Here is a 13702-nt window from a genome sequence, read left to right on the forward strand (position 1 = left end):
CCCCTCTCTTCCCTCCCTCCTTCCCCTTCTTCTCTTTTTCCTTCTTTTAACCGAGTTTCTCCGTTCCGGGCAACCATCACCACTGGCCATCTCCGGATCTTTTCATCCTGAAACACCGAAGCTCTGTCCCCGTTAAATAATAACCCCCCACCCCCACGCACACACACACGCACCCACATGTGTGTGTTAGAGCCCGCTTCTTTCCTTGTTCTTGTCTCTGCTCAGGGCATGCAGACCTCATGACAGACCCTGGATGTGGGAGAGGGGCTGTGGGAGTTTTTCTTCCCTTCCCTTGTTTCTGGAGATGCCGGAGGCAGGACTGGGTTCCGGGAAGAGGTTGGTTCTTTGACCCCCATTCCTTCCTTCCTTCCTTAGCCAACTTCCCTGTGAACACCGATGCTGCAACGCTCCCTCCATCACACCCCTCCTCATGCTGACCCTCACAGGGGAAGATGTGCATGGAACAGCAGGTTCCACAGCCTTCCCCTGAAACGTACGGACGCGTTCATTCTTTTCCGAGGGTGTACAGGACAGAACTGAGCTAGCAGTCTGGAGGGCATCCCCAGGCCAGCGTCTGCCAGGCTGTGTGTGTTGAGGGTAGGGTCTAGGCCTCATCTCTCCAGATCGGACCTAGCTCATTTTGATTCTCCTTGTCTCATGGAGGAAAGGGCAAGTTGCTTCCGCGCAGTTTCTAGCAGAAGGAGGCATTCTATGTCCAAGTCCAATTCGGCAACCGGACGCTGTTTTCCATGGCTCTGTGGAGTGCTCGGGTATAGAGGGTATATACGACAGGGTATATAAGACAGAGGCCTGTTCTCGAAATGCTTGCAACCTGGTTGAAAGATAAAATACCATAAGAGTCAGGGCGCCCGGGGGGCTCAGTGGGTTAAGCATCCAACTCTTGATTTCGGCTCAGATTATGATCTCACGGTTCGTGGGTTCCGGCCCCGCGTCGGGCTCTGGGCTGACAGCTCGGAGCCTGGAGCCTGACTCAGACTCTGTATCTCCCTCTCTCTCTGCCCCTCCCCTGCTCATGCTCTGTCTCTCTCTCTCCCTCTCAAACATAAATAAACGCTTTAAAAAAAAATCCAAACTATGCCCTTTGGCCTACAAGGACCTGTATGATGTGCCTACCTCTCGGATCTCTTGCTGCGTTAATCTTGCTTTCCCTCATTTGAAGCCCAGCTTTTGCACTTAGACTTTCCTCCTCCTGGAAGATTCTTCTACAGTTCTCCGTGGTTCCTTGGGTGCCTTGGGTGTCACACTGAACGTTAGCTCTCCAGTAAGGCCCTCCCTGCCCATGCAGGGGCTCTCTGGCACATCACCCTGTTTTATTTTTTCTGCGTAATATTATACTACATTGTTTTAGTTGTTTGCTTGTCTTTTTCGTTTATTGGAATGAGAGTCCCAGGAGCACAGGGACCAGAACAGTGCCTGGCTCTAAGTAAATGCTCATTAGATACGCATTGAATGAATGAATGGGAGTTGCGGCTGGCCTCTGAAGGGTGGGCAGCCGTCCAGGACAAGGGAATGAAATGGACAAAGGTGTGAAGTCAGGAGTGAGCACAGCCTGTCCTAGGAGTGGCCGGGTCAGGCTCAGCTCCAGCAGAGGATCAGTTGGGTCCTAGAGGGAAAGGGGGCTGGGGACACAGGCTGGGGCTAGGCACTGGAATGCCCTGAGGCTTAGACAAAAGAATCAGGACTCCGTCCTGCACAGGGTGACAGGAAGCCAGTGAAGACCTTTGAGCTGAGGAGTGGCCTAATTAAAACTGTATCTGGAGAAAATTAATCCGGAGGCTGCAGAAGGGACTAAGCAGAGCCCGCTGTATAATTTGCAGGACCCGGTCCAAAACGAAGATGTGGGATCCCTTGTTCAGAAGGCAGGAAAAAAGTGCCGCTCACGGTACCGAAAGGGAACATGTTTTCATTTCTTCCGTGGTTCTTTTCTCAACTTCTCATGGTGTTGTTTTTTTTTTGTTTGTTTGTTTGTTTTTGCTATTTAACGTTGTTTGAAATAGAGAAAAATTAACTTTTTCCTGCCCTCGGCTTACTAATGAGCACGGAAGGACTAGAAGCCAAAGGAATTATGGGCAGCTCAGCTTTTCCCTTTCCTTCCCTGTCATGTCATGAGCAGAAGTGGTTGGCTGAATCAGGAAACAGTGGGACCCAGAAAGGGGAGGAGAAGAAGAAGATGCCTCAGTCACCCGTGTCTCCCAGAAGGCCATTGCCTTCTAGGGTTCAAGGTCATTCAGCTGGACGCATAACACGCTTGCTGTGTCTTGACTCTGAGTCTTGCTGAGCTCGCACGCACGATGGGTCCACTGGAGTTCTACACCGGGCGGCCTCACGATGGCACGTTACATGTATCTCCTCGCTCACACGCGTCCTCCATTGTCCCGTTGGACTTCACGCACAAATTACAAGTTCAAAGATAAAATTACGAAGAGTTACGAGATGGTGAAAGCACCAGACCAGCCACAGGGGCCATTCTGAGTGGGAGCTTTGGTTGAACAGACCCCCAAGTCCGTAAAGCTGGGCTGGAGGGAGAGAATTTGAGGAGGAGGGCGAGAGTCAGAACCTGGCAGTGGTGAGGACTAGAGCCAAGGAAATTGGGTGAGAGGCCGAAGAAGAAACCCCTCTCCAAGGCAAAGTGACAAGATCTGAAGAGAGATGAAAAGAGAGACATCATGATTCTTAACTCGAGGTCTTTAGAGGCTCTTGTACCCCCCCCTCCCCAACTAGACTGGGTCTCTGGAGCCCCGTGAGAACTGCGAGGTTGCCTCCCCAGGGCTAGAGTTGCACAAAGTCTCTAACAGGTGCTCAAATGGGCCATGTCTGTGGACCCCAATGGGCAAATGGGGAGGGGGAGTTCACACCTGGGGGTTGGGGGGACACACAACACCTGAGGAGATCTGGATCCCGGCTGGGGTCTCCGGGCAAAGCTAGGGGCTAGGGATGTGGGGACGGGGAGAGTTGGGCGGGGACATGGGGAAGCCCCTAGGCTTGGAGAGAACCAGGGGCTGTGGGATTGGAGAAGGAGGTGTTGGGGGGAGCTGGTAGCGGCTCCCCCAAAGGGAATTTCCCTCCTGTGGTGGCCTCTCTCCATCCTGTGTGGCCTGTTCTAGCTTCCATCCCGGCGGGTCTAGCGCCCTGGCTGGTGCCTTCTGTTTTTCTTGGTCTCTGGCTCTTTCTCTATCCCTCTCACATTTGGCCCTGTCTGTCTCCGGATCTTAGTCTCCCACGGCCGGCCTGGGGCCCCTTCGCCGCAAAGATCGGCTTCCCTCTCCAGCTCTGTCTCTCTCCGGGGTTCCCTTTCCCTCCACTCCGCCCAGACACGCCCTCCATCCCCTTCTTCCACCTGATCCAGTGTGGTACCTGGGCTGGGGGGAGGGGAGAGACCTCCGGGTCTTAAAGAGGCGGCAGGGGGGCGGACCCAATCCCTCTCTCCATATTTGCATATGCATGAGGTCGCCCGGGCCAGCGGCGAGGAGGCGGGGCTTCTGGGGGTGGGAAGGGGGCGGGCCCCCCACCGCCGCCGAGTATAAAGACTGCGTGCCGAGCCCGCCAGCCCCGCACTGCTGAGGAGCGGAGCCTCCGCCGGGGGGACCCCCATCCCTGGCTGTCCCCCAATTGCGCGTCCCTGCCCCACCCCCGCGGCCGAGCCACCACTGGTGTGGCGGTCTCCGCTTGGCGTAAGAGCCTTGAGCGGCCACCCGGTCCCTCCCCACGGCCTCTTTGCATCTTGGATTTCGGGGCAGCCCCCTCCCCCACCCCTCCCTTGCCTCCTTGCACCCCTATTTTTTCTGCGCCTCGCTCGGGTTTTGCAGCCGTCTGTTTTTGCATCCCTTTTCATTTTGTTTCTAGAAGGTTTGGGGGGTAAGGCTGCGTCGCACCCCTTCCTCTTTCTAACCTCCCCTGCTCTGACAGCCCCCTTTTCATCGGAGCCCGGGGGCGGGGTGGGGGGGCGCTAGGATCGGTGCATCCCACGCCGCGCTGCCAGCACCCCGCAGCGCGTGGCCGTGCACCCCGGAATTTGCAGCGGCTGCCCATCTGGGGAGGGTCTCCCTCGCCCCCGCTGCCTTCGCTCCCCGCGCGTTCCGGAGCGTGGCGGGGGGGCTTCTGCGCGCCGCACCCCAGCTTCTCCGCAGCCCCCCGCCCGGCGCGGGACTCGCCCCCCGCCGCCGAGATGGTCATCCAGAAGGAGACGAAGAGCTGCGGGCAGGTGGTTGAGGAGTGGAAGGAGTTCGTGTGGAACCCGAGGACGCACCAGTTCATGGGCCGCACCGGGACCAGCTGGGGTACGCAGGGCGGGCCGCGCGCGGGGCGGGGCGGGGGTCCTCCGGGCGACGCCCCGGGGGGCACCAGGTCCCGCGGGCTCGGCCCCGGTTCCCTTCCCGGGTCCCCGGCGTCCTGCCCTCCCCCCCCACCCCCCCCCCCCCGCCCTGCCTGGCTCCGGCCTGGGAGGGGGCCGAATCGCCGGTCTAATCTCCCCGGCCGGCCGCTGCGGAGGCGGAGAAAGTAGGTCACTGCCGCCTTCCCGCCCCCCGCGGAGCCCCCTCGCGCGGGGGGTCGCGGGCTCTGCGCGCGTGTCCGCGCCGCGGCGCTGGCGCTCCCTCTCCGGGCAGGTCCGCTGCACACGGCCGCCCCCCCCTTCCCCAGAAGAGCGCCCCTTCCCTCCCTCTGGCTCTCACTAGCTCGCCAAGCCCGTCTATTTTTAGCTGTGCCCATCCCCTGGACCCTGGGAACATTCATGAGGGGGCGGGTCTTGGAGAGGTGGGGGGGACAGCGGGGGGGGGGCTCTTCACAGCGGAAGTTGTCAGTATCCCGCTGCTGTTTGGAGCTTTCTCTGTGGTTGCTTTGTGGGTGGGGGGCTGTTGGAGAGGGGTGGCCCTGGGAGGTTTTGGAGATTGGATGTTCGGCTCCGATGTCGCAGGCGGAGGGAGGAGTGGTCACCAGTGGTGAGACGTGCGCATACATCATCCGGCAGAGTGTCCAGACCTTCCCAACCCACAGCGGGACTGCGAGACTCGGGTGTAGAGGGAGTTGTCCCCAGGCGAGGGTCTGGTGCTGGGCTTGAGTGCAGGTGAAGGGTGGCATTCTTCCAAAAGGGATTGTTAAGCTTGGGAGGTCAAGCATGGAGAGCGTGTTGTGACACAACCTACAATTCCTCCACACCGGTTGAACACTGTTCCCATCAGCCCACCCACCAGGGCAGTCCTCGCCTTCAGGAAACTGGGGAGTCCAGTCCCTGGGGTTGAAGGGATCCGTGATGGCTCGGGGAAACCTGGAGAAGCTTCATGGGGACAGTGTCGTCTGAGATAGAAGGACGGGGGTTCCTGGGTGGTGGCAACAACAGACACTTAGGCTGAGGAGTGACGGGGTTACATGTCACATGCAGCAAGGACCTGCTCCCCGCCCGGAAGCCTCCGGGACATTCTACCTTTGCTCAACCGCCTCTCCCCGGGTGCTGTGCATGAACTGGGGGGTGGGGTGACCGCTGAAGGTTCGGGGCAGCTCTGAGAGATTTCGTAGCTAGACGGCAGCTGCGTCCAAGGTGCCACTTCTGTGGGGCGCCAGGAGAGAGAAGAGTTTGCTGTCTGAACGTGAGGGTCCGCGCTCTGAGTAGCGGGGTGAGAGTTTGGTTGCGAATGGTGGCCAGGGCCAGCTTGGAAACTCATCGCGCCGGACAGCTTTAAGCACGAGGACCCATGAAGCAGTAACAGGTGCTGTGCCTTTGTAGGGCCGCGAATGGTTGACAAGTTGGGAACGGAATCTGATGCCGAATGACCGCGGCCTGTACTTAGGGTTGGCCCAGCAACGAGAAGTTAGGTCTCTTGCGGCCTCCACGAGGCTGGGCTTCACTATGGGACCGGAGGGGGCGGGGGGTCATGGCTGGACGCCAGACACCAGGGCCTGCTTCCAGCTCATCTCATTTTGCTCTCAGGGGCAGGCTCTCAGATGTCCCCGAGACTCTGTGACCCGTCCGGGTGCAGAACGTCTGAGTGGGAGAGGGGTCTGCGGGGATAGGTGAGGTCATCTTGGAACCCGCTGACCCTGTTTCCTCCCCCGCAGCCTTTATTCTCCTCTTCTACCTCGTCTTCTATGGCTTCCTCACGGCCATGTTCACCCTCACCATGTGGGTCATGCTGCAGACGGTCTCTGACCATACCCCCAAGTACCAGGACCGACTGACCACACCGGGTGAGTGATGCGGCTTCTGATGATCCGGTTACCACGTGCGGGGAAGTCCTTGAAGTCTGCCTCCTTCCCGTTTCCCGCAGCTGAGAGCTTTGTGATCTGGGAAGGTGCTGTGGGGTCACAGGAGATCTCCCCTTGTCCCCACCCCGTCCATCACCCTGCTGCTCCCTGTGTCCGGCTTCCTCCCTCCGTGTGTGGTCCCTCGTCGGATATGCATACGTATACGTATATCCACTTGTCTGGTACAGGCTTGATGATTCGCCCCAAGACTGAGAATCTTGATGTCATTGTCAATGTCAGTGACACTGAAAGCTGGGACCAACACGTTCAGAAGCTCAACAAGTTTTTGGAGCGTGAGTGAGGGGCTGCTGATGTGGCCGTGCAGGGGCTTGGGCAGGCGGTGGGGGACCCTGGAAGCAGGACGTTGGCCCCGTGACACTCTCTCTCTCTCTCTCTCTCTCTCTCTCTCTCTCTCTCCCTCTCCCTCTCCCTCTCCCTCTCCCTCTCCCTCTCCCTCTCCCTCTCTCTCCCCCGCCTCCTTAGCTTACAACGATTCCATCCAAGCCCAGAAGAATGACGTCTGCCGCCCTGGGCGCTATTACGAACAGCCAGACAACGGAGTCCTCAACTACCCGAAGCGTGCCTGCCAGTTCAACCGGACCCAGCTGGGCGACTGCTCTGGCATCGGGGACCCGACCCACTATGGTTACAGCACCGGGCAGCCCTGTGTCTTCATCAAGATGAACCGGGTATGTGTGACCTTGGTCACCAGGGAGAATGAAGGAGGGGGCTACGGTCATCATCTGCGGGCAGTTGCTTCCTTTCACTGGGGCGATCTGGGGAGGTTTGAGCAGCTTCGAGAACCAGAGGCGTGGGGCCATGGGAGGCCAGGTTCTGTGGAGGGGGGGAGGCTGGACACGTGTGTCTTCGCCACCTTGTTTCTCTAACTCCTCGTCCTCTCTCTTCATCCCAGGTCATCAACTTCTACGCGGGAGCGAATCAGAGCATGAATGTTACCTGTGTGGGGAAGGTGAGTTTGTGGGGCCCTGTCCACCTGCCCGTCTGTTTGCCTTTCTTGGCCTGCACGTAATTCACTCGTGTCTTTCTGTCTCCTTTGCTGTCAGAGGCCCCGTCACTCTAGGGACAAGGGGGTAAGAGGGCGTGCCAGCGTGGCTCCAACTCCCAGGGGCTCCCACCACTCTTGCTTCTCTCTAGATGCTCTCGCGTGGATAGACACCCACCTCTCTGAGCCCACCCAAGCCTCGGCCTCTGCTTCTATGCCTGACCCCTTCCACCTTCTCCAGTCCCTGATCACCGTGTCTTCCGCTCCCCCTCCCGTGTCTCACCTTGCTCTTCAGTTCTTTTTAGGTTTCTGGTAGTTAGGGCCACCTGCCACCACTCAGTTGTCCTGGGAACCCTGCGGCCCCCTCCTCTGTCCTCTCTAGAAACTTCCCATCCCCTTTTACACACGCGCACGCACACACCCTCCCTTTCCTTCTGAGCCCTTACTCACTTATCTGTTCTCTTTTGGCTCTGCTCCAGAAACCGATTGCTGAGACCGGGGTAAGAAGGTGGTGTGGGAGGATAAGTGGCCGGCTCCAGGGTCATTAACACCCTTCAGGACTTCCCAGTCTGACGGAGAGACAGGACAGCCCCTCCTGCACACATGCACACACAGACTCACAGCCCAAGGGAAGCAGATTGGAGCCAGAAATCACTTGGGGCGAAGGAAGAGTAGAGGGCAGTCTGGAGAGCTTCTGGGTTCCTGCCACCCCTAACCCGCTCTCCCCCTACCCTCCTGCTCCCCCACAGCGGGACGAAGATGCTGAGAACCTCGGCCACTTTGTCATGTTCCCTGCCAACGGCAGCATCGACCTCATGTACTTCCCTTACTATGGCAAAAAGTTCCACGTAAGTTTCGTGGGAGGCCCGGCCCGGTGGCTCCTCCCGGGGAGCGGGGTCCTTGGGGAGGAGGCTGGAGTTGCCAAGGGCCTGGACCTGTGCTCTCCTCCTCTGGCCCAGGTGAACTACACGCAGCCCCTGGTGGCCGTGAAGTTCCTGAACGTGACCCCCAATGTGGAGGTGAACGTAGAATGCCGGATCAATGCCGCCAACATCGCCACAGACGATGAGCGGGACAAGTTCGCGGGCCGCGTGGCCTTCAAACTCCGCATCAACAAAACCTGAGGCCCCTTCCTCCTGCCCCCACCTCTTTCCTATGAATGCCTCTGGAATGTCCCTGACCCTGCCTGATCCCTCCCTCACCCGCCCCAAAGGTATTTTTTATAACAGAGCTATGACTTGTTTGAGCCTCACGCCCCTTTTCTTTACTTGTGAACCCAGCCTGATGGCCATTGTGGTCCCCTGACTTCCCTCCCGTCTCCACCCTCCCCTCCGGATTCCAGCTCCGTCAGAGGCAGGGAGGCAGGATCCCAGGAAGGCCGGCCCGAGGAGTTGGGGGCCGTTCTGGTTCTGGTTTAGCTGTGAGTGTGTCTCCACCCCGGCTGTCCCCAGAGAGCAATAGAAAATGCCTGCCTGCCCGCCCACCTTCCCACCTGCCCACCTTCGCACCTGCCTTCACCCTCATCCACCTCCCCCCCGCCCCCCCCCCCCCACATCTCCTTCCATCCCTGGTTTGTAGACATGAACGTGGCCCTCCATTCACCTTCCTCTGTCTCTCCCACGCTTTCTGCCTCATCGACACCGTCACCGTCTTGGTGGCTTCTGACTTTATCCGGCTCCTCCGGCATTGGCAGGGGTGTCCCCATGTCCTCTCCATCCCCGTTCCCTCCTCTGAACGACAGCTGTCTGTAACTGAGGACGAGGTGGCTCGGTGGCCTTTTCCCTGTCTTCTGGCACATTTTTCTCCTCACCCTGGGGTGACTGGCGCGAGCTGGGGACGAGGGTCTGGAAGAGGAGTCCCTGTTGGTTCTTCTTCAAAGTTCTCTTCCTGTCACCCAAACAGGCACTCCTCGGAGGGATGGGGTTGACCTAGGCTGAACATCCACTTTGTTTTTTTGCCGCCGACGGCTCACTGTCTCCCTGTTTGTTTTCCCAGAATATCCTTCAAGCTCCCTTTCCCCAGAGCGCTGGGGGAGGGCAGCCATTTTGGCTGGGTCCCCAGTGGCCACCTTGGAAACGTCAGCTGGCTATGGGACTGTTTCACCTCCTTCCCCTGGGCCCGGAGCCACCCCCCCCTCCTCCCTCTGGCTTCTCTTAGCACGTTATCAACTAATCACTAGCTCCTCCCCTCTCCTCTGCCTCTCGGCCTAAACGCTGCCAATAGCCCCCCAGTCTAGGCTCTGAACTTCTCGGCCCATCTCCTTCGGGACCCCTTGGCGTTTTTAAACGACCCCGTAGTGCCCATAGAATGTCACATGAGGGGCCTCTGGTGTTCTTGAGTGATCGTGCCCTTCATTTCTGCCCTCTCTAACTCCCCATTTCTTTTCTGACCCTGCAGCCTCCACACCGCCCCCCCCTTCAGATGGACCCTTCCCTCCTCCCCTCTCACTGGATCTGAGTCTCTTCCCTTGGGGTCCCCCATGTTTTCCTGCATTCCCCTCGCCCCAGTGGTCTCTCTCTGCAGTTATTTAATGCCTGTGTCAGATCTATTGTAAAAAGAGGATAAAGTACAATAGAATGAGAGCAATTATATATATAAATATATATCACACACGGAACCCTGCGTGTGGGTTGTTCCTTTCTGAGCATTCGGAAGAGCTCTGGGAAGGGGAGGGAGGTGATCTGGGTGATTTGGGGGTCGCCTGGGCCTCGGGGGTCCTGCTTCCCAGCTTTGACTTCATCCAGTGTCCAAACGTCTACCTTCCAGATCGCTCCTTCTTTCATACTGTCTTTGAGATGGCTCAGAGCAAGAGAGGCAGGAAGCCTACATCCCTTTGTTGGGCGATACTTACGAAGTGCCTACTGTGTGCATTCTAGGCGCCGTGAAGATACACTTATGAAAGAGACAGACTTCCTGCTCCCAAGGAGCTCCCCAGTTTAACGGGAGAGGTGAGGAACACACGAGAGACTCTCCTGCCAGGTAGACCTAAACGTGCCTCCAGGGAGGGGAGAAAGCCAGTGAGGAGACTATTCAGAGCGGTCAATGGGCTTTCTTTCTACTCCGGGGCTTCCAATGGCAGGTTTCTTAGAGCCTTAAAGGGTGGGGTGGTTGGGGAGAGAGAACAGCCTCAGCAAATGCCCTGGGACGTGGGGAAAGTGGACCGGAAGAAACAGATCTCAAAAAACAATGTGAACCGTTAGGACCCTGATTGGGGGTGAAAGTATACACACAAGCGTAGGAAAAAAAAAAAAAAAAACAAAACACAAAGGGACAGACAGGTGCACAGAACGGTGTCTACTGTGACATACGTGGATGGGTTTAGAGCTACTTTTTATTTTCTTGGGCTTTATTTTTCTTGGTCTGCTTGCAACGAGTTAGGATTTGCCTTGCGAGATAGCTTTATTGCACAAGCATCCGTATACACGATTTCATCACGAATGAGTTGTATACGCACACGCGAATGCACCCCAGCGCACAACCTGCTGGGGTTTGCTCCTTATCATGCCGGAACTGGATCCTATCATACCCGCTTTTGTGCATTTCACTGTTTTTCACTCAATAAATTTTCTTGTGCCGTTATGTCACCTGGTAGAGCTCGAATGCATATATTTATTGATTTATTTAATTTATTAAACATTTTTTAATGTTTATTTATTTTTGAGAGAGACAGAGATAGAACGCGAGTGGGTGAGGGGCGGAGAGAGAGGGAGACACAGAATCCGAAGCAGGCCCCAGGCTCCGAGCTGTCAGCACCCGGAGCCTGACGCGGGGCTCGAACTCACAAGCTGTGAGATCATGACCTGAGCCGAAGTCGGACACTCAACCGGCTGAGCCACCCGGGCGCCCCTGCATATATATATATATTTTTTAGATGGCTGCGTGGTATTTTTTTCCCGTTGGGTCATTCTTCCCTGAATCTGTTCAAGCTCCTTGACAGCTACAGATAGAAACTGTTTTCTGCATTGCAAAATTCTGCCCTGCCCCCCTGCCCTAAGCAATGTTTGCCTCTTTGTTAAAAAGTGTTAGGTCTTCCTTCACATGTCTAGTTTTTTTGTAGTTTCTGGGCATCCAGTCACTAGAGCATATGCCTATTATCTAGATTTTTGTGGGTGTTGGCGGGGGGCGGGGGGAGACTGGATTTTAATTTCATTAAAATTTTTATTTTCCCTTCAATTCCCCTGATCTTTATTTCTTTTTATGTGCGGTGTAATTCAGAGTCCAGTTTTACTTTTTTAGTTTTGTCAACCTCACTTTACTTTAAAAACAAAATCTAGGGAGCCTGGCAGGCTCAGTTGGTAGGACGTGTGGTTCTTGACCTTGGGGTTGGTGAGTTTGAGCCAAATGTTGGGCATAGAGTTTAGTCAATAAGAAAACTATTTATTTATTTATTATTTAGAAATCTTTTTTTTTTAAGTTTATTTACTTATTTTAAGAGAGAGAGCATGGCGGTGGGTAGAGAGAGAGGAGAGAGGGAATCCCAAGCAGGCTCTGTATTGACCGTGCAGAGCCCAATGTGGGGCTTGAACTCATGAACTGTGAGATCATGACCTGAGCTGAAGTCGTATGCTCAACTGACTCAGCCATCCAGGAGCTCCAAGGGGAAAAAAAAAATTTTTTTTTTAATGTTTATCATTTATTTTGAAAGAGAGAGAGACAGGGGAGTGAGCAGGGGAGGGGCAGAGAGGGAGGGAGAGAGAGAATCCCAAGCAGGGTCCACGCTATCAGCACTGAGCCCGACGCAGGGCTCAAACTCATGAACTGTGAGATCACAACCTGAGCCAAAATCGAGAGCCAGACTCTCAACCAACCGAGCCATGCAGGTGCCCCATACGCCAAGCTATATTCATTTAATTTTGGTCGTTTTAAGTGTGTTTTCTGTTACCATAGGAAAGTAAGTAGGTTTCCCTCCATCCTTTTTTTTTTTTTTTTTTTTTTAGTAATCTCTACATCCGACACAGGGCTCAAACTCATGACCCCGAGATGTTTAAAACATTTATTTATTTACTTTTTAAAAAGGTAATCTCTACGCCCAACATGGGCTTGAACTCATGACCCTGAGGTCAAGTGTTCATGCTGTTCTGAGCCAGCCTGGTTCCCCTCTCTGTGACTTTTTGAGAAGATAAAAAATATTTATCTACTATCTACCTTATTAAATGCTAACTCCAAGAGTTGTTTATTATGGTCTCTAGAGTGCTTAGGCGCATGGTCCTATGATCAAAAAGGCAAAGAGATACTTAACCAGTGTTGTTTTCTTTCTTTCTTTGATCCTCTTGAATGCATTATAACATTGGCCGTATGCATCCCTGTATGGTTCTTTAATCGAAATTCTCTTAGTGTTTAGCCATTAGGATATCTCCTTGTATTCTTAATTTTTTTTGAAGCAATGGATGCTGACATTTAATCAAATTCCTTTCAGCATTTCTCAACAGGATCATATTTTTCTTCCTTAATTTGTTAATGTCACGAATTATGTTGATAGCTTTCTCTACAAAATCAACTTTGTGCCCCCGGAATGAACCTTTACTTACAGCGTTAGTCTTCTTTTAATTCATCAATGTATTCTGATACTATGTTGAGAGTTTTGCTTCTAAGTTAATTTAGCTTCTAGGTTTTTACAGTCTTTTTTATCAGGTTTTATATTAATGAAACCACAACTTTACATAAATTGGAGATTTCATTCTTTTCCTGTGGCACAGAATAGTTTAAGTTGCATTGGACCAATCAATGGTCCTTGCTGTGTTTTCAACAAGCCCTTGAGTTTTTTAAAATTATTATTATTATTTCATTTTTAAGTAAACTCTACGCCCAACGTGGGGCTCGAACTCATAACCCCGAGATCAAGAGTCACATGTTCTGACTGAGCCAGCCAGGAGTCCCTTCTTTTCCTTTTATAAATTTATCTTTTTTCTAAACTCCTGCTTTTGGGGGTGCCTGGATGGCTCAGTTAGTTGAGCGTCCAACTCCAGCTCAGGTCATGATCTTTCTTGCATTCTGTGAGTTCCAGCCCCGCGTCAGGCTCTATGCCGACAGCTCAGAGCCTGGAGCCTGCTTCAGCTTCTGTGTCTCCCTCTCTTTCTGCCCCTCCCCCCTCACGCTCTTTCTCTCAAAAATAAAATAAAAACATAAAAAAAAAATAACCTCCTACTTTGGATTTTACCCTTTCAACCAAGTTTGCTTTCTTTTTCAACAATTTGTATCATTTTTAGGATGCATGCTAGGTTCCTTTGGTTTCTCTTTCTCCTTTTTTAATATTTATTTATTTTTGAGAGAGACAGAGCGTGAGCAGGGGAGGGGCAGAGAGAGGAGACACAGAATCAGAAGCAGGCTCCAGGCTCCCAGCTGTCAGCACGGAGCTCGATGCGGGGCTCGAACTCACAAACCGTGAGATCATGACCTGAGCCGAAGTTGGACGCTTAACCGAGTGAGCCACCCAGGCTTCCC

General features: G+C 54.3%; 1 protein-coding gene across 1 annotated transcript; it reads left to right on the forward strand.

Moving 5' to 3' along the window:
• The first annotated feature begins 3553 nt into the window (after nucleotides 1-3553).
• Nucleotides 3554-9878, forward strand: ATP1B2 (ATPase Na+/K+ transporting subunit beta 2). The gene is made up of 7 exons (XM_027047536.2): nucleotides 3554-4298; nucleotides 6073-6201; nucleotides 6447-6551; nucleotides 6742-6947; nucleotides 7172-7228; nucleotides 8011-8109; nucleotides 8221-9878. Exons 1-7 carry the CDS (start codon nucleotides 4187-4189, stop codon nucleotides 8383-8385), a joined length of 873 nt encoding a protein of 290 aa, XP_026903337.2. The 5' UTR covers nucleotides 3554-4186; the 3' UTR covers nucleotides 8386-9878.
• The last annotated feature ends 3824 nt before the right edge of the window (nucleotides 9879-13702 follow it).

This window comes from Acinonyx jubatus, chromosome E1 (genome assembly GCF_027475565.1).
Source record: "Acinonyx jubatus isolate Ajub_Pintada_27869175 chromosome E1, VMU_Ajub_asm_v1.0, whole genome shotgun sequence".
NCBI lineage: Eukaryota > Metazoa > Chordata > Mammalia > Carnivora > Felidae > Acinonyx > Acinonyx jubatus.

What these genes read in the sequence shown, in the direction of transcription:
- ATP1B2 (XM_027047536.2), top strand. Translation starts at nt 4,187, where the DNA reads ATGGTCATCCAGAAGGAGACGAAGAGCTGCGGGCAGGTGGTTGAGGAG. An exon ending in GCTCAACAAGTTTTTGGAGC is followed by an intron (nt 6,552 to 6,741) that starts GTGAGTGAGGGG and finishes CCGCCTCCTTAG; the next exon opens with CTTACAACGATTCCATCCAA. An exon ending in ACTATGGCAAAAAGTTCCAC is followed by an intron (nt 8,110 to 8,220) that starts GTAAGTTTCGTG and finishes CCTCTGGCCCAG; the next exon opens with GTGAACTACACGCAGCCCCT.